Raw genomic sequence first — 20,328 nt, forward strand, 5'->3', positions numbered from 1 at the left:
ATGTCCACCAGCTCCACTCCTTTACCTCAATCGCTCAGACCAGTGCTACTTCACCCACCCAATCGAGCCCCCTTTCCGCCTCCTCCACCCATGGCCTGTCCAGAGCTGTGGCCACCAATCACATTATGTCAGGCAGCCTGTCCTGATGGAGTATGGTGTCAGAGCAACACTCAGGGTTGCCAAGGTTGAAGCCTCGAGAGACCCTCCCATCCTCTCTTCTTCTTCTCTCTCTTTGTCTGTCCCTCCCTCTCTCCCTGTCTGGCAGATGACACAGTGGGCTTTTGAGCAGAGATGGATATACAGGACTACGTGAACAGAAAAAAAGCCAAGTTTAGCCTGAAGTCATGGCATCTAAAAAAAAAAAAAACTTGACAGTGGTTAAAACTTAATAAAGAAAGAAACATTTGAATAACATATTTAGAGACAATCATGGCTACAGCTAGAGTGATTTGTACATTTTGAAAAATACTGCTAAATTTGCCTTATTCCCATGTCTAATTTGTCAAAAGCAGACAATATGACATCAAGTCAAGACACTGGCCACTCTGCTACAGTGAATTGTGATACGAGGAACAATTTTTACAATCAAAAACACCTGCTGTAAACAGGTATTTTTTTCAGTCCAACTGAACCAAAGGCCAAGACATTTTTTCTAGGCTCTGTGCTTTGCACCAAATTGTAACAATTACGTAGGGGAAATCGCCATCATTGAAGAACTACAAATAATACATACTCCACCCAAGCCAATTAGTCCAAAATGCAATGTAGTATCAACACACAAGATGCTTGAAATAGGATTTGTGACTCTTCTTTTCTGTCAACGATCGCTCTCTTTACCACCTACATGTTCCAAATGCAACACACTCGATGAAGGAAGTCATACGAAAATTGCTCATGGCAAGGGGAAAGTACATGACTACGTGTTTCACAACAGAAGTACCTAAGTGCAATACATATCACAAATTGATTATACATAGAAACATATATGTCTATATCAAAGCATAGATTTACTTTTAGGATCAAATCACACCTACTGTAGCCTTGGTATAAATGAAAAGCACCATGTTATACGGTCAATTCCATGCAGTATGCAGCAGGAAGATCAAAGGTTCCCTATTAAAATGTGTGGAACAGTCATAGAGTTAACATCAACTTTAGTTCATAGCTGAGAGTAAAATCTATTCATTATTCAATATTTCCTTTATTTCTCTCTGGATATAAAGCTGCAACCAGGCTGGTGGTTTATGTGTAATTTGCAATTTTGTTCAACAGTGTCTTTAGAGGGGAAATATGAGAAAAGGTGTTGAACGAGAAGATTGACGAACCAGCAGAGAGAAAGAGATACACAAGGACAGAGGGATACTGCAAAATAGAAAGAAAGATGGACATAAAGCAGGGTTATGAAGGTGGAGAAAGAAAAAGACAGGACTGGGGACATAAGAGTGAAAAATAGGGAAAGAGATTAACAGGAGCACCAAGAGGTTGAACCAGAATGACGCATAACGATGATATGACAAGAAAGCAAACACAATATCTCCCTGTATGCATGTGAGCGTGTGTATGGTATGCAAGTAACTGGGGGGGAAAGCTTACTGTATCGGTAAGGAAGGAATGTGCAATAAAGCACAATGGAGAGAGATAGAAAGATGAGGAGCGTGTGTTACTAGAAAAAAAAAAAAGAAGATGGAGTGTGCAACTAGAGTACGAGCAGAATGTGGAATAATCAGTGTCTATTTCCTGAGAGTAACTCACCCATTTTATCCATTTTCATGGAGCATCAAATATGGTGACAGTATTTATGAAACGATGCACAGTAGGGAGAGTTTCTCTAAAGTCAGCATTGGGAAAAATGTTTTTAATTGCAGTCATAAAGATCTTCAGGAAGTAGATATCACTTTTACACAAACCTTTAGGTTTATGACCAACACATTAAGAGAAACAATGCATCAGCACTAAAACCCAGTAACCTTGACATTAAATGTCACACTTTGCCTATAAAAAAAAAGCTAAATATATGGACAATACCAAAATATGTGGCCATGGTTGGCCAGTGTTGATCCACAGTCCCTTCAGCAGGAGAACTGTGTCTCAGTTAATATGGATTTCTGCCTAGGAGTTACAAAAGCAAACAAACATCTGATTTTTTCCAACACATAATTCTCCAGATAAGGGAATTGATAGAAGAACACGGAGTTTCCCAGGCTTGCAGCCACACACCCTAAGGTATTTGCAGTCTTATATCTTTTTTCACAACAATGCTTTATATTATAATAATTTGTTGGGTTTTTGTTCACTGTGGTGACACCCTTGTATATTTGCCTATACTTTCTTTGTTACTTTCACCGTTACACGCATCTATGAATATCTGACAAAAATGGACCGGTAAATATCTAAAGAAATCATGTCTAATCAGCACAAATTCTGAAACGTATCAAACTTCTGATGAGATACAATTTCCTATAAGGAGGCAATTCCAAGTTGGGTAGAATATAAAATCAGGTGAGAGTGAGAAATCTGGAAATGAACATAACAGATATGTGTATATTAAAAAATAAGAGAAAATAAAAAAAATTAAATGGCAGTGCTGGAGTCTGTCAACCTTAAAAATGTGTTTTTGCCCACAGTGTTGGGCAAGGAACAACAGCAATTCACAGAGTGGTGAATCTGTGTGAGTAACTTAAATGTGCTGTGTGTTTAAATACTGTGGCTCTGCTCATGTTTTAAGATTTCAAAGGGTAGTCGGTTTGTGGAACTTGCTGAGTGTTGTTTCTCATATAATCATCTGTTCTCCACAGAGGAGTGGACCCTTTATACACCAAACTGTGGTTAGCTAGAACTAACTGGCAAAACCATTTTGTGTGTGTGTGTGTGTGTGTGTGTGTGTGTGTGTGTGTGTGTGTGTGTGTGTGTGTGTGTGTGTGTGTGTGTGTGTGTTCTGTCTGCTGTGTTTTTTCCACAACTTTGGGATGAGATCTGAGAGGAAACGGACAGATTTCCATCTGTCTGCTTCATTTGCAAAAAAAAAAAGCCCTTCTTGCGATTCAAATATATGCTTTAGCCACCTCTCTTTTGCCCTCCCTCTCTCTGTCTCTCTCTCCATCTCTCCCTCTCTATCCAAGTGGCATCTGTGGATGACCAGGGCATCAAGAGTCTCAGGGGCTGAGGGAGGAATAGGGGGAGCAGGAGGGGAAAAGAAAGCAGAGAGAGAGAGAGAGAAAGAGGGAGCAAGCGCCTCTCACTTCATATTTCCCCAGCACCACCCCGGCGTGCCAGCCAGGCTGCAGTCTGTTCTCCTTTGAGCTTTCTATTCTACCACAGAACAGAAAAAAAAAAAAAATCAATTCATATTTCCATAATCCACACTCCTGTCTGTCTGCATGTCTTTGCCTCTCCCCCTCCTTCCTTCCATCCCTCTCTCTGTCTCCCTCTTTCTGTCTCCCTCTCTCTCCCCTGGGGTAGACTAACCCCTCCACCCCGATCCTACGGCCTACAAATGTCATTACGCTGAGCAACAATAACAGCCTAAACAAAAGGAGGCCTTGCTCGGAGTTCTGAGCCCCTCTGTGGAGACTGTTGGCTGCTGCTGCCATATGCTGGCCAGCTCGGGCCACAGAAAGAGATGGAGACTGTGGCTACAGAGGACTCCAGCCCTCGGCCCTACAAAGGAGAAAAGGAGCGCTAATCCTGGTAATGAGGCCCGTGAATACAGCCTTTATGTATACGGGGGAAAGGGCCAATCCCTCTGTACACAGCACGCTAACTAGCCATCTTAAGGGCCATCTTATCCACACAAACGATCTAGTTGACAACAGAATGAAAGAAAAGTAAGGTTGTGGGGGGGGCTTAAAAGAGAGACATGTTGGAGAGGAAGGATGAGGCAGGAACATGACAACCCATAGACTATGTTTACACTATTTCTTCATTTCATCTCTTTTGGCTCTTAGCTTCTCTTTTTACACCTTTTCCATCGCTTCCATTTCCTGTGCCTATCTCTGAAAGTCAGTAATTTCTTGCTCACACTATCAGTCCCACACTCCCTCTACCTCTTACTCTGATAGCATGCTCTGGTTCGTGTGGGGAAGGCAGACATCGCCTGAAGCTTTCTACAAGCCCGTTTATTCCTCAAAGTGGATCAGAGAGGCAGGAGAGCGATTTAAAACTCACTGGCTTGGCTGCTGTGTTGAGATAGTTAGCCTACGCACATGTTGTTGTCTTTCGCTCAAGTTTTTTTTTTTTTTTTTTTTTTTTGTTGTCCATTTTTCTCTTCAGCCCATTGATGGGCTGCTGCAGTCATCTGTCTAGTGATTTGCTCCAGGACCTGTTCTGTGCCCGCTTTGGGAACAGAAACAATATGTTGCACGTCTTGTTTTTTTTCCTGTCGAAGCTCTGTCTTCTGTCACTCACTCTCTCACACACACACACACTCTCTCACACACACACACACACGCCAATGTCATGGAGTCATCACATGTTGGAGCAACAACAGGAGAATGAGTCAACCTGATCTACTTACAGAGTGATGTGCCCAACATAGAGTTTATTACGCATATTATTACAGGCTGTGTGATTGTTTTGATCAAGTTGAATCTAGACTAGTAGTTCTTTGAAGGTGAAGCCAGAGAGAAATAACAAAGACCCCCTGCTGAGGTGGTGTATTTTTCTAAGGGTAAAGAGCTAAGCTTTAAATAAAAGGGATATCAAATCAATTTAAATGATTCCAAAGATGTTTTTGCATACGTGTGTGTACATAGTCCCTGAGACAGCTGATAAGATTTGTGATTGGCTTAAAGGATCATTTGGGTTTATGACACCATTGGTCTTATTTCGTAGTTTTGGCTACCATTTCTATCGTCAATAACATTTCACCAAGTTAATTCCAAGTCAAGTTAATTGAAGTGACATCACTAATAAGAAGTCAGATGGGGTACTAAACATAATCAGCATTTAGTTAAACAAACCCCAGGAAAGAAAACTAAGGACGCACCAATCTAACTTTTTATCGGATAATAATTTCAATACTTCAACTGAGGGTATCAACCAATATCAGGTAGTGAACTGATACCCATTTCCCCAAATGTAAAATTTGTACACCTCAATAGGTAGAACTTATTATGATAGAATCATTTTAATATAAGGTAATATGAGTCCAGGGATTGTTTTAGCGCTAAAAACTAAGTTGGCCAATATGACTGAATGACTATAACTGATGGCAGAAACACTGAATCTTACTTAACTAATTAACAGAAAACTGTTTTTAATGTGGATCGGTCATTTCATTGCTGATCTCCCATCTGCTTAAAAAGGTCAGTATTGGCCTTGATACCAGTCTGCCAAATTGAATCTGTGCATCCCTTAAAAAAACAAAACGTGAATCGTACAATATACTGTAAGTTGTAAACATCCATTACAGGTTATAGACAGACTTCCAGACTTTGACCTACTGTACTTAATATAGTTGTGCACACACATAGAAAATATAGCAAACAATTTGGGCCGAATTACAGTTATATGTCCAAATAAAGTGGTATTCATAATCTGGCTTGTTGGTAACTGTTGGTTTGTTTACAACCTATGATCGTCAGTCTGCTTGTGTTTCTTGCCCGTCGGGTTTTAGAGCTGCAATTTTTCCCAGATCGCAGATACTTCTTGAGTACAATGTTATTATAATCAATAGAATTTGTGTTGTGATACTGGAATCAATCATCTTTTAATAACTAGATCCTCATCAGAAATGTGATTTTTCAAAAATACAGACTAGTGGGAGATACTGAGGTGTATATAACCCTGCAATACCTACCTCTGACTGCTTTAGGGGGAACATGGTGTTCCAAAATGTATTGCAAAACAGTTGTAGATTTTGCTTTCAGATTGAAAATTTACCCAGTAATGCTATAAATGTGAAACAATAGGAAGCAAACATAGTAGCACAATGAGAGAGAAAGCAAGAAACACAAATATGAGAGAGAGAGAGAGAGAGAGAGAGAGAGAGAGAGAGAGAGAGAGAGAGAGAGAGAGAGAGAGAGAGAGAGAGAGAGAGAGAGAGAGAGAGAGAGGTGTGCATTCCTGTCACGGTTGCATGATAATTACTGATTCGTCAGTTATTGAAGACGTGCTCACTGCTTTTCATTACCAGCAACAGACGTACAATGAGACAGAGAGAGACAGAGAGGAGGAGGAGAGAGAGAAATATGGAGAGAGAAGGAGAGGAAGCATTGATAGGGATGAGGAGGAGAGGAGTAGTGGTGGTGGAGGTGGTGGTGGTGCTGATGATAGGTGTTGGGGGGGAGGTTACCACAGGATGGCAGGGTGAGTGAGGGCATTAGGCAAGGAAGGGAGATGGGAGAGGAGGAGGTAGAGGTTGTCTGTAACCGTGAACGAGTGAGAGTGAGAGCAGGAAGAGAGTGAGAAAAGAATGAAAAAGCAGAGTGTGTTCCAACCTGGTCGGTGTGGTCCTGGGGGAAGCTCCACAGCACGGTTGGATCTAGAGGTAATTGACAGACAGCATTAATCAGCGGGTAAGAAACACACCGTCTTCGCTAGCTGCCTCAGAATACATACATATTAATGAGAAGGGTGGGGGCAAGGGTGGCTGCTGCGAGTCTGTGCACACGCACACACACACACACACTTATATTCTCACGTACACACACGTACAGAGCAGTGCACAGTGAGAGAGAGAGAGAGAGAGAGAGAGAGAGAGAGAGAGAGAGAGAGAGAGAGAGAGAGAGAGAGAGAGAGAGAGAGAGAGAGTGTCTAGGCAATATGTGCTGTAAATATGCTAATCTATATTCTCAGTGTAGCTATGATAGCTTAAATTATACACCAAATCATGCACATTTAAGAAAGTCATATCAACACATACTCTAGTTTATTTGCTTAATTATTCTTACATTGATACAAGCCTAGGTGTTTGCTGAAGCAATGTAAAACCTAAGCTAAAAGGTTTATTATTATAAAAGGGGTTTTATGATTTTTTCCCCCTCTCCAGTAAATAATATTAATGCTAAGAGATTAGCCAAGTTGATTATTCAATTTTTAGATGGACAGGAAATTAACCAATTCTGATTTTGTCAATTAACAGTTTAGTCAGTTATTGATCGTATATAAAGAACTAACTGTTGCTGGGTTCAAATGCTTCCACACGCCATTATAAATGGAACACTTTGGGATTTTTGGCTGCTGATCAGACTAAATAAAAAATCTTAAGATACATCTTTTTGCTTCGGTAAGCTGTGACAGGCCTTTCTCATTGACATTTTATAGATCACATACTGATTGATTAATAAAAAATAAAAAAAAAGAACTGATAGATTCATCAATAGTAAAATAATCACTAGTTGCAGTCCTAGACAACCTAGAATGGTCATTATTTCTCCTTTAAAAGAGTGTGCTTCAAAGACATTCAGAATGTATACCAGGTTATTAATGTTTTTTTATAAATAATAAAGACAAACACATCAGCATCATTCTCTTAGTACTGATAATTTGATATCATACTATAGTAGTGAAAATGGGCATTGATCATCAAAGATGGGGTTGGCAAATTGACACAGGACAAGTATACCAAACTGCACAAAATAACGGTTCAGTTTTGCTTAATAAGCAGCCAGCATACGGCTGCCTTCGTGTCACCTTTGCAAAATGTTTGCATATCTGTTAAAGCTTCCAAACCAAAGCCTGAGACCTGCTTCTCGCAGGTTTATACCACGTGGTTGAAAGGAAGCAGCCACCAAACCATAGCCTGAACACAGGGGTCTCTGGTAAACATGGCTTCCACAGCTCCAGGGTCACCCTGTGACCTCAGCAGGAACAGCAAGGGTTTGAAGAGACGAGCTCTTGCATGCCAGCTTCACTTTTATAGACGTACAAAAGGCTTACGGGCTCACAAACGCACCTCCACCTCTGTCAAAACAAAGGTGGCTGAGAGAAAGTGAATCTGTAAGCACCAAACCTTTTGACAGCACAGATACTTCAGTCAGAAAAACAATAACTGTGAGTTCAATAGGAATAAGAGGTTGATTAAGTCCCTTAATTAACAGATATATGACCATATTAACACAGACTAAATTTATGAATGATCCAGCTCTACTAATATGCCCAAAAAGATTAATGTAGACATGTATGAAGCCAGAGGAAAGGACCCCTACCTTAGTAAAGAGGACATGCAATAACACACAATGTGTGGAGTAGCTTCATGGCTAACGCACCAGGCTGCCTGAGATAGAGGGGCATACAATGGACAAACGGATGACAGGACGCAGCAGAATCCATCATGCCTTACATAATCCTGTTGGATAATTTCATGGGCCCCATCTTGAAAAGAACGGCACAGGGAGAAAAAAAAAAAGCAGCAGAGCTCAAAGCTCTACACACTAACTCCAACCGCCCCCCCTTCTGCCTACCCTATGATCTGCCACACTTAGGGCTATTTTATGCTGATTTACTGGGTGAGAGGATGGGAACTGCTGCTGGAGTGTGATTCAGGGCAGCAGAAAAGGGACAGGAAGAGAAGAGGGTAGGGGGGGTCCAATGTTTGTAACTTTTGGCAGCAATGCCTACATATGCAGGTGTGCATACGTATGAAAATAGGGGGAGCTTCAACAGCACTGCAAAAACTGCAAATCCCTTCTTTGCCAGTCCACGTTCACAGCTTGTTGAGTACAGACCAGAGGAGTGTGACGAAATTCAAGGTCAAGTTCTGGTAGCTGCTGCAGCACATGTATGTGCCAAATTCTCTTTTTCACAGCAAACTTTTTGATTTGTCATGCATGAAATGCACAAGTGATTTTACAGTAAGATGTATGCTACAATTAACAATTCTAGTTAGTCCAATTAACCCAAACGTCATCATACTTTAGGGTTTTTTACTGTTGGTAAATCTAAATAACAAAATGACTTCAGTTTTGGCTGAGAACCCTTTGGCAATAGCCAAAAATATGAATAGATGAACCGAAATTTTAAAAAGGAAGTTACAGTGCTTCTTTGGGGATTTTATGCCATGTATGGAAGCTTCATGTCATGTCACATGACTAAATGGACTTCAAATCAGCACTTCTTTAACCAAACATTTAATGGGCACTGAGTATGTTAAGATTCAGTATTGAGTCACACAGAGGTAGAGTGAGGTAGAGCGAGAGAGAGAGCCATGAAGAAAGAGAGCAAAGGAGGCAGAAAAGAGTGAGCTGTAACAACACACAGCTGAGGACTTCAGAGCATTACCAAACACCTTCCTTTATCATTCATATCTCCTCTTTTCTCTGCATCCTGTGTGCACTTTTCTCTCTATTCAACAGGCTCTTATTGTTTCTGTTCTGCTCCACCGCCACATTTCTCTGCTAATCATTGTGCCTCTTGCATCTCTTTTTCTTTTACATATTCCTAATTTCCCCCCCACTTTTAGCCTCATTTATGTCCCTTCTTCTCGCCTCTCTTTCCCATGCTTGCCTCATTTTTTTCTGTTTCAACCTCTCTCTCTTCATCCCACCATCCCCTGCAGCTCTCTGTCCTCTTCACTTCTGCACCCCCCCTCTTTTTTCCCCCCACTCTCTTGCGCTCGAATACCCCTCCCTTTGGACGTGCTGGGCGTGTGGTGGGGGTTAAGGCTGAAAGTTGAAGGTTACAGAGGTGAAGAGGACCCCTGCTGCTACGCCAGGGGACACAAATGTCGCCATGACAGATCCTGCACTGGTTAATCCACCCTCCCCTTCCCCACACACACACACACACACACACACACACACACACACACACCGACACCCACACACACCGACACCCACACCCACCTCCACCGACCAAAAACAATACAACAATTCATTTCTGAATACTGTCAACTGTGACGTACAGCATGCACACAAAAAAGCCTATTTGAGGTGCAAATGACATGCTCATTATTATTATTATTATTATTATTATCTCTGTTTAAATGTCATTATTTGGTTTGCAGGGCAGGGATTGTGGACAGCCATGAGTTCACAGTAAATGCATTACTGTCTGCACTCCCGTGGGATCCTTTTCAAAACACAGGCTGTGGATTTTACAAGTGCATTGTACGAATGTTTTGGGCTTGCTCACAAGGTCATAAAACATTTTCTGCATGCAACAGACAATGGTAGCTGTCAGTTACAATAAAAAATGACAAAGTTAGAGACAGGGAGGTCTGCAGAACACCACCAATGCCAAGCACATAAACCTACTGTACATTCAGCTAATAAAAACTACACAAAGCTACAGCCGTATACAGGGTAGAAATGCAGTGCCTTGTTCATTGGCACTTACGTCAGCCAACAGTTTGACAAATGTCAGTATGCAATAGTTGCATTGTAGCTTTTGATACCTTTTTAAGACTTATTAACCACTTTGTGCTTTTTCATACACCTGCCTACGCTGCCTGCTACCGGTTTGTCCATACATCTGTCATGCAAACCATGCTCTGTTAGGCCTGCCTGCATGATGCATTGCTTTGTTAGACATTCGCCTCTCTATCACCTAGCCCCAAAATAGGATTCAAAATGTGTTTATTGTATTTCCTACAGTTGACAAAAACTATAAAGAGCTGTTGCAAATAGTATAAAAGCAGTCCATTTGATGTGACACCAGTGGCAGCTAGAGTGACAAAAGGAAAACAACCTATAGCATATTTCTCCCTGGTGGAGTGTAAACAGATCCAGTGGGTGAGAATTGAATTGAAATCACCTATCCAGAGTTAGATTCCTCCATTCACACCCCAGGAAATGGAGGTGAGGCAAATGTGACGAAAAGCTCAAGGAGTGACCATTGCTCTCCGTTTGCAAAGTGCACGTGTGTCTTTGCACAAATGTGTACTGTACAAGTACATGCATGTTTACAGATAGATGGCAAGCTCACGAGTGAATATTTACTGTACGGTAGCATGTCCATTTATCTCTGCGGGCTTCAAGCGTGGCTGACCTCCAACAGTCACGATGGGGGCAACATGCAGGAAGCCCCTGAGCCGTGACACAGATCCTGGGAAGAGGGGGGTGGTGGTGGTAGAGATGGTGAAAAATCAATGTTTTGGCTATTCCTGAGACGCCTGTCTTTAAAAGTCAGAGGAGGAGAGTGAGCGAGGAGAAAGGAGGGTTAATAGGTGAAGGGTGCTGGGAACTGAGTGCGGGCCAACAGGGAAAGAGTGGGAGGAGGAAGGAGGAGGAAAAACGAGGTGAGGGAAGAAATGGATGGATTGCCTAAGAGTGGGAGGTAGAACTATGGCTCTCTACACTGACACCACATCCTTCCTACCTATTCAGGTGGATCATTATACGTGATGGGATTAAACAGAATAAATTAGCAAGAAACATGAGAGAGACTAGAAAGAAGCCTACCCCTTCATCACTTATTTCTTCTATTCTCTGCATAAATCTGTGTCTACTGGCACTTCCAAGTAGGCTAAAAATGAAAAACGCTGGCATCTTCATCTTGGCATAAATCTACGCTTCTTGGGATTTCCAAGTAGGCTAAAAAGAAGCTGTTGGCAGAGGATGTCATTCCTAATGCTGCCCTAATGCTGCTGGCTGGAAGGAAAAGTTGGCGCATAACATCAGTGTGTCAGAAACCTTGCGCTGCCCAGCCCTGCCAGTTATACAAGCCATGTTGTCATGAAACTAAAAAAAAGTAGAACCCAACTTACTTACTTTGAATGATATAAAGCTTCATAAAAAATATCCTTTGCAAACTACTGAGAAAAGATATGATAAATATGAAGTACACCCACAGTGCAGAGGCCTATATTTGGGTTTCTATAAAAGTACCTTAGCAGCTGGCTTTAAGACTAGAGTAAAACACAAAAAGACCTAACCCTAAATCCAGTGTGAATACACATTTAGATGAAAGCTTCTAGTTTATAATTCTCTATACTGTGTGAATCAAACACAGACTTAGAGCCCTCATGGCCATCCAAAAGGCATAAAAAAAATGCACTTTTTTCACCTTATTCCATGAACGACTGAATGTGTGTTGTGAGTGAATAGGGGGCCTGTTTGTTAAGAGAGGCCAAATCCCATATGGTGAACAGCAGCTCCTCTGGTGAGAAGAGAGGCTGTGAAAGCCACCGGCAGCCCCTCTCTTCCATCCGTGCTCCGGAGATGAAGGGATGTAGAGCCTGCCTCTTCTTGTTCCTCCTTTCTCTCGCTCCCTTTGCCTCCTCTCCTCCCTCTTTCTTGGCCAGGGGTTAAACTGCTGCACTCTAACCTCCTTGGCAGTGATTTCATTCACTCCGTTTCTCTCGCTTGCTCTCTCATCTATGAGAGAGATTTATTTCACAGTATGTAGTGGATTAGACCCCCCTCGTACGCCCTCGGACAAAAGCATTGTTTTAGCACTAGCCTGTTCGCTGTAACGGGAGGAAGCTACCGCTACTAAGCATCCACAATACGGCCATTGTGGACACAGGGCTGGAAGGACCCTGCCTCGGAGGCCGTCTAGACTTTGAGCCTGGGCCGATTGGAGAAACAGAGGGAGAAAATCCCATCAGGCAGTGGAGTGAAAGTTAACTAAGGTAACCTGCTGTGAACCTGATGAAGATGTCAAGCCAACATATGGTAAAAAATGTCTATTGTCAGAACAAGGAGCTTTCTTCCCTCTGAGGGAGGGTATGGTGAAGGAGGAGGAGACGAGGGGTGGCTAAAGAAGACTTGGGGGGGATAACTGGTGGTGGTCATCGTTTTACTTCTGGATCAGAAGCCTTATTCTGGCCCGGAGGAGGCCCAACCCCTACACTCACAATTAAAGGAGTAAGCAGATTAACTGGCATCTTTCAAAGGCCAGCAGAAAGAAAAACACACTCACAGACGTTTAAAACATTTCTTTCCCCTTTTGCCTGTCTCGGACTGCACACTGCAAATGGCATTACATTTCATGCTGATTTAGTGAGCAGAGGTTTTCAGAAAAGAAAAACTTCTTAAACGATGATATGGTCCTTAAGTTTACTTCTACTGATTGGTCACACTGTGTTGTTACAAATGAGGACTGGGCCACTGACAGAAATAGTGAAAGCCTGAAGCTAGTCAGGAACTACCTGGATTAAATTAGAACAGATTTGTGTTTGACATTAAAACTAGTATCTGGAATTTAACTGTGACAGAAAATGCTGATACAAAACACTCTAAAGGGTGTATCATTTCTTGTAAAAGGCACTAGCAAATACGTCATCACATTGGTCTAGATAAGGTCTGCAAATAGGTCTAAATTTGCAAAAGGAACGATACATTTTAATTCCAATGCTTGAAAATGTTAATAAAACAAAAGGAAAATAACCTATAAGGTAGAACCTCCTTTACCAGCCAAAAAGAATTCAATTGGTAGGCTTCAGATGTGAGAGATGCTGGCCTGGGGGATTTCTTAAGCCATTTCTACAGTTACATCTGAAAAAAGATAAACAACAGCCTCAGCCACTGGAAGGAGAAGAAAGAAAGAACTGCATGGAGATGATGTGACCCTATTAATGCCACATTAGTTGTTCCGTCTTCACAGAAAAATGATTCAGTGGGATGAGCTAAAAGAGAGAGAGAGAGAGAGAGAGAGAGAGAGAGAGAGAGAGAGAGAGAGAGAGAGAGAGAGAGAGAGAGAGACGGAAAGGGAGAAGTGAAAGCGATACTGTCTCCAGGCTAGTTGGGATGCAACCCAATTTCACAGCTTCACGAATGAGTGGCACAGCATATGGATGCAACCTTTGTGACAGCCTCTGTGTATCACCACATATCAGCGTTGATATTCCCAGTCAGATTCCATACTGGTCCAACATTATGTCAAACACCAGCTCCGCATGACTGCATCTTCAACACAGCACACAGACAGCATGTTTGTTGGGGCGGCATTAGCCTGGAAAAAACAAACCAGTATCTCCCTAGACAGAGTACTCGCCAACTCTCTTTACTGTACGATGTTTAGTTGCTGCAGAATATCAAAATCAAGTGCTTACATTAAAACAGTAATGTGCTCTAAAATCTGAGATATGACCCAGATCTTTAGTTCCAAATCGAAAGAAAAGAAAAAAAAAAAAAAAAAAAAAGGTGGGTAGGCTAGGCTGCAGAGTTCTGATTGCAACAGCACAGGTTAATTGTGACTATTCCATCTGTGGTTGTTGGCTGATTTGCTTAACCAACATTTCTTCACATAATAACGTACTTTTCTCCATATGGTCCAACCATCTGCCTTGGTCAAAAAACATCTATATAAGCACAGTAACGAACTAATGCGCATAAAAAGACATTAATATGTACCAAGAGTGTAACATACTTTACAAGGTAAATTAGCTTTAACTTCACTGCCAACTCTACGTGGCAACTCCCTCTCCATCCCATGGGCCCACCACCTGTGGGAGGAACCGTTGGGGTCGGGTGCGATGCCACATGGGTGGCAGTGAAGGTCAGGGGCCTCGACGGACCAGACCCGGGCGGCAGACGCTGGCTCTGGGGACGTGGAACGTCACCTCTCTGTGGGGGGAAGGAGCCGGAACTGGTGCGGGAGGTGGAGCGCTACCGGTTAGATCTGGGGGGCTTACCTCTACGCACAGTCTTGGTTCTGGAACCATACTCCTGGATAGGGGTGGACTCTTTTCTTCTCCGGAGTTGCCCAGGGTGTGAGGCGCCGGGCGGGTGTGGGATACTCACAAGCCCCGGCTGGCGCCCGCTGTGTTGGAGTTTACCCCGGTGGACGAGAGGGTCGCCTCCCTACGCCTGCGGGTTGTGGGGGGGAAAACTCTGACTGTTGTTTGTGCATATGCACCAAACAGGAGTTCGGAGTATTCAGCCTTCTTGGAGACCTTGACTGGAGTCCTGCATGGGGCTCCAGTGGGGACTCCATTGTTCTGCTGGGGGACTTCAACGCACACGTGGGCAATGATGGAGACACCTGGAGAGGCGTGATTGGGAGGAACGGCCTCCCTGATCTAAACCAGAGTGGGTGTTTGTTGTTGGACTTCTGTGCTAGTCATGGATTGTCTATAACGAACACCATGTTCGAACATAGGGATGCTCATAAGTGTACCTGGTACCAGAGCACCCTGGGGTCAAGGTCAATGATCGATTTCATAATCGTTTCATCTGATCTGAGGCCGTATGTTTTGGACACTCGGGTGAAGAGAGGGGCAGAGCTGTCAACCGATCACCATCTGGTGATGAGTTGGGTCAGAGGGTGGGGGGAAGACTCTGGACAGACCTGGTAAGCCCAAACGTGTAGTGCGGGTAAATTGGGAACGTCTGGAGGAGGCCCTGTCCAACAGACTTTCAACTCACACCTCCGGGCGGAGCTTTTCGTGCATCCCTGTGGAGGCTGGGGGCATTGAACCCGAGTGGACAATGTTCAAAGTTTCCATTGCTGAAGAAGCGGCGAGGAGCTGTGGTCTTAGGGTCTTAGGTGCCTCAAGGGGCGGTAACCCACGAACACCGTGGTGGACACCGGTGGTCAGGGAAGCCGTCCGACTGAAGAAGGAGTCTTTCCGGGATATGTTATCCCGGAGGACTCCGGAGGCAGTTGCAGGGTACCGAAGGGCCCGAAGGGCTGCAGCCTCTGCCGTGAAAGAGGCAAAGCAGCGGGTGTGGGAGAAGTTTGGAGAAGACATGGAGAAGGACTTTCGGTCGGCACCAAAGTGCTTCTGGAAAACTGTTCGCCACCTCAGGAGGGGAAGGGGAACCATCCAAGCTGTGTACAGTAAGGATGGGACACTGTTGACCTCAACTGAGGAGGTAATAGGGCGGTCGAAGGAGCTCTTTGAGGAACTCCTGAATCCGACTAATACGCCCTCTATGTTAGAGGCAGAGCTGGAGGATAATGGGGGATTGTCGTCGATTTCCCAGGCGGAAGTCACTGATGTAGTCAAACAACTACACAGTGGCAAAGCCCCGGGATTGATGAGATCCGTCCAGAAATGCTCAAGGCTCTGGGTGTGGAGGGGCTGTCCTGGTTGACACGCCTTTTCAACATTGCGTGGAAGTCTGGGGACGGTGCCAAAGGAGTGGCAGACTGGGGTGGTGGTTCCCCTTTAAAAAAGGGGGACCAGAGGGTGTGTGCCAATTATAGGGGTATCACACTTCTCAGCCTCCCTGGTAAAGTCTACTCCAAGGTGCTGGAAAGGAGGGTTCGGCCGATAGTCGAACCTCGGGTTGAGGAGGAACAATGCGGATTCCGTCCTGGTCGTGGAACAACGGACCAGCTCTTCACTCGCAAGGATCCTGGAGGGAGCCTGGGAGTATGCCCAACCGGTCTACATGTGTTTTGTGGATTTGGAGAAGGCGTATGACCGGGTCCCCGGGAGATACTGTGGGAGGTGCTGCGGGAGTATGGGGTGAGGGGTCTCTTCTCAGGGCCATCCAATCTCTGTACAACCAAAGCGAGAGCTGTGTCCGGGTTCTCGGTAGTAAGTCGGACTCGTTTCAGGTGAGGGTTGGCCTCCGCCAGGGCTGCGCTTTGTCACCAATCCTGTTTGTAGTATTTATGGACAGGATATCGAGGCGAGTCGGGGTGGGGAGGGGTTGCAGTTTGGTGGGCTGGGGATCTCATCGCTGCTCTTTGCAGATGATGTGGTCCTGATGGCATCATCGGCCTGCGACCTTCAGCACTCACTGGATCGGGTTCGCAACCGAGTGTGAAGCGGTTGGGATGAGGATCAGCACCTCTAAATCTGAGGCCATGGTTCTCAGCAGGAAACCGATGGAATGCCTTCTCCAGGTAGGGAATGAGTCCTTACCCCAAGTGAAGGAGTTCAAGTACCTTGGGGTTGTGTTCGCGAGTGAGGGGACAATGGAGCGGGAGATTGGTCGGAGAATCGGGCAGCGGGTGCGGTATTGCATTCAATCTATCGCACCGTTGTGACGAAAAGAGAGCTTAGCCAGAAGGCAAAGCTCTCGATCTACCGGTCAGTTTTCGTTCCTACCCTCACCTATGGTCATGAAGGCTGGGTCATGACCGAAAGAACGAGATCCAGGGTACAAGCGGCTGAAATGGGTTTCCAGGAGGGTGGCTGGCGTCTCCCTTAGAGATAGGGTGAGAAGCTCAGTCATCCGTGAGGAGCTCGGAGTAGAGCCGCTGCTCCTTTGCGTCGAAAGGAGCCAGTTGAGGTGGTTCGGGCATCTGGTAAGGATGCCCCCTGGGCGCCTCCCTAGGGAGGTGTTCCAGGCACGTCCAGCTGGGAGGAGGCCTCGGGGAAGACCCAGGACTAGGTGGAGGGATTATATCTCCAACCTGGCCTGGGAACGCCTCTCAGGATCCCCAGTCGGAGCTGGTTAATGTTGCTCGGGAAAGGGAAGTTTGGGGTCCCCTGCTGGAACTGCTCCCCCCGCGACCCGACACCGGATAAGCGGACGAAGATGGATGGATGGATTCACTGCCAACTAGGGCTGGGCAATATGGAGAAAATCAAATATCACAATATTTTTGACCAAATACCTCGATATCGATACCACAACAATACTATAGTGTTGACAATTGGTGCTTTCACAAAATATGAGATTATATGAGATTTTTGATAAATAATCACCAGTAATGTGGATATAATGAGTAAGTGGGTAAAGGCAAATAATAGAACAGTTACAACAGTCTGGTAAGTTCAGAAAATGACATCACTTTACTGTAATGCAGCCTTTAAAACCAGGAAAAGACAACACTTATGCCATATTACGATATGATAATATCCAAAATCTAAGACGATATCTAGTCTCATATCACAATATCGATATAATATCGATAAATTGCCCAGCTCTACTGCCAACTATGTTGACTTTTTTTTTTTTTTTTTGGTGTGGTCTCATGTGACAGAAACAGCAGCCGATAAGTATGACAAATTTTGGTTGATGAATTTACAACTTATAAAGTTTAAGAACGCTGGTGGTCAGGTTATTGTCACTCAATTACACGTGCTTAGGGGAGAGTTCCTTTTCTAGTCTTTGAGGTGGTGGTTGCAGCGATCAGAGAAAACACTTTGTGTAGCACAGCAGCTTCTTGAGGTGTGGAGAGGATCGATCTCAGTTAATGTCATATGGCACAGCACCCAGAGGCAGCTGTGTGGTGCTGATGACAGTGTAAAGCCTTGCCTTTGGCGGCTACATGCTTGGTGCTGCCGAGCTGCGATTTGAAGTTCACATGCAAAGGCTGACAGACAGACAGCTCTCAGTCAGCCAATCTTTCCACAGGGATGACAATACATCTGTTATCAAGCGCACAATAGAACAATAGTGCCTAATCCTTAACACATTCACAGGGGTCTCAATGCTCTGCAGGACTGATGGGCGAAATACTGACAGAAAAACACAGATAGAGAATCATAACTTCTAAGATTATCCGAGATGGCCATTTGGAGAAAAAGGGACCTTGCAGTCCAGAAAATGTAATCCAATATGTAATACATTATCATTCTTTTGCATTTCTACAGTATGATCTCTAGTTAAAGGAAGTCAGGGCTCCTATTAGACAATCTGACAAAATGTATAATAATGTATTTAAGTTTACATAAGCTAATTGGTTCATTTCACTTTGTGTGATCAGCATGCTTTCTGGGAATGTCATGGGAATCTGAAAAGTGGGCTCAGCCAACAAGTGACTCAGCAGACAGGACTAAGACATGTCAATAAAACTACAATCGCTTTCCCACACAAACCCGTGTTTGATGTGGGTCATTAAACACATGTTCTACCCGCATTGGACCCAATAATATCAGACTGTTGTCACAGCTTTAATCCTCGTCATCCACAGTCACACAGGACCCAGAACTGGAGTTCCAGAGATCACTGGGTACAATAGACGTAGGGCCTTATCTTGCACCGGGCGCAGCGCAAGGCCGACGCAGTTGTCAATTTCCCGTCCAGCGCCCGCGTCGTTTAAATAGCAAATGCACCTGCGCCCATCTTTGCGCTAATGAGCGTGCTGGTCTTACAGGGAGGTGTGTTCAGGTGAATTCTTGGTGTATTGCTATCTTGAGGCAGCAGGAAGTGATCGCGCCATTGACCAACAAAAGCCTGGTCTGAAGTCAATAGCGCAGCATTTCATTGTTATTTTAACAGCAAATTAGTCAAATGCGCCTAGGCTTGTGCACAGCGTGCGCACACTTTCCTATTTACACACACACACACAGGGGAGCGCAGCAGCACACAAACATGCAAAAGATTACAAATAAAAATATTACGGTGCAAATCCACCATCATAATAGCAATGTGCCAAGGTACAAACGCGCCTGGCATTCAAAGGGAATGGGAGAAGACATTCTGATTGGTTTATTGCATGTTACGCCCAAAACACACCTATGAATTAATGAAGACACTAAGTACCACCCTTTAGAACCATGAGCCCGGCGCACGGACCCTTTTTTCCACCGTCAAACTAGCAAAAGTGGATTTGGACACGCCCTAAACGCACCTGCGCCAAGCGTTTCACACTGTGCGCTTAGATCGTTAAAATAGGGCCCCTAGTGTGGATCAACGACATTTCCAGGATAATTGCCTCACAGCCTCATATCCGGCGCCGCCGGATGTCCCTCGCCTTCCGCTCCGTCTGTTGCCGTTCTCAAACTTTGAGCTAGCAAGCTACACAGTGAAAATGGCATGTTTTTAAGAAAAGTTGGATCGTGGAAGAAGGTAGGCCTGCTTGTTTTTTTTTTCGGGGAATGATTGTAAAGATTTACAAAGAATATGTTTACGGCATTTACAATCTAACTGGGAAGTTTTGGACCGATTGGCGGGATTGCTGTAGACTAAGTACACACTGCGATACACTGGTAAGAGCAAATTACGTTTAACCGTGTATACAGCTAATTTAAATAGTTCACGTTCCTGTATTGTGTGAACAGTTACCTTGGAACTCACTTCCCCACTCTATATGCAAATAAACACATACATCATTTCTGTTTGCATATAGGCTGGTTGTGTGTGTGTGTGTGTGTGTTGTTACGGTCTGTCTGTGTGCCGACATAAGGATGTCTTCTGACAGGCGGTGGGAGTCTCAGTGTGTTCAGCTTCTGTGGTTTGAAGTTTAGTATATTATATCTGCTTTATTTTATGTTACATGTTCGCCTAAAGGGGTTGTGTTAACGTTACTGCTGATGAAGACAACATTTCCTGATTTTGCAGTTTCGTAATAAAAGCATTTAAATAACGAGGCACTTTTATTGTAAAGCATTTTTAGGATGAAACGGTTACACAGCTGCTGCTTTTACCACTCAGTTTGCCAGCTTTCTCCAGAGATAACAAAGCGCTGTGTAGCTCTGGCAACGCGAGACTAATAAATAACAAAAGGAGACAACGTAAAAGCAGGAATGTCTGTAGGAAAATCCTACATATTGGTAAATTGAGTAGGTGGTCGTTGGTCTGATTAGTTGAAGGACTATCC

General features: G+C 44.1%; 1 protein-coding gene across 4 annotated transcripts in view; it reads right to left on the reverse strand.

The window, feature by feature from the left end:
- Positions 1-20,328, reverse strand: part of dennd1b (DENN/MADD domain containing 1B) — a 112,011-nt gene that overhangs the window by 79,648 nt on the left and 12,035 nt on the right. For all 4 annotated transcript variants that reach the window (XM_028587302.1, XM_028587301.1, XM_028587303.1 and 1 more), the window contains exon 3: positions 6,438-6,481. In XM_028587302.1, the coding sequence (XP_028443103.1) occupies positions 6,438-6,481 (44 nt within the window). The remainder of the gene's footprint in view (positions 1-6,437; positions 6,482-20,328) is intronic.

The sequence above is a fragment of the Perca flavescens genome, chromosome 9, assembly GCF_004354835.1.
Source record: "Perca flavescens isolate YP-PL-M2 chromosome 9, PFLA_1.0, whole genome shotgun sequence".
NCBI lineage: Eukaryota > Metazoa > Chordata > Actinopteri > Perciformes > Percidae > Perca > Perca flavescens.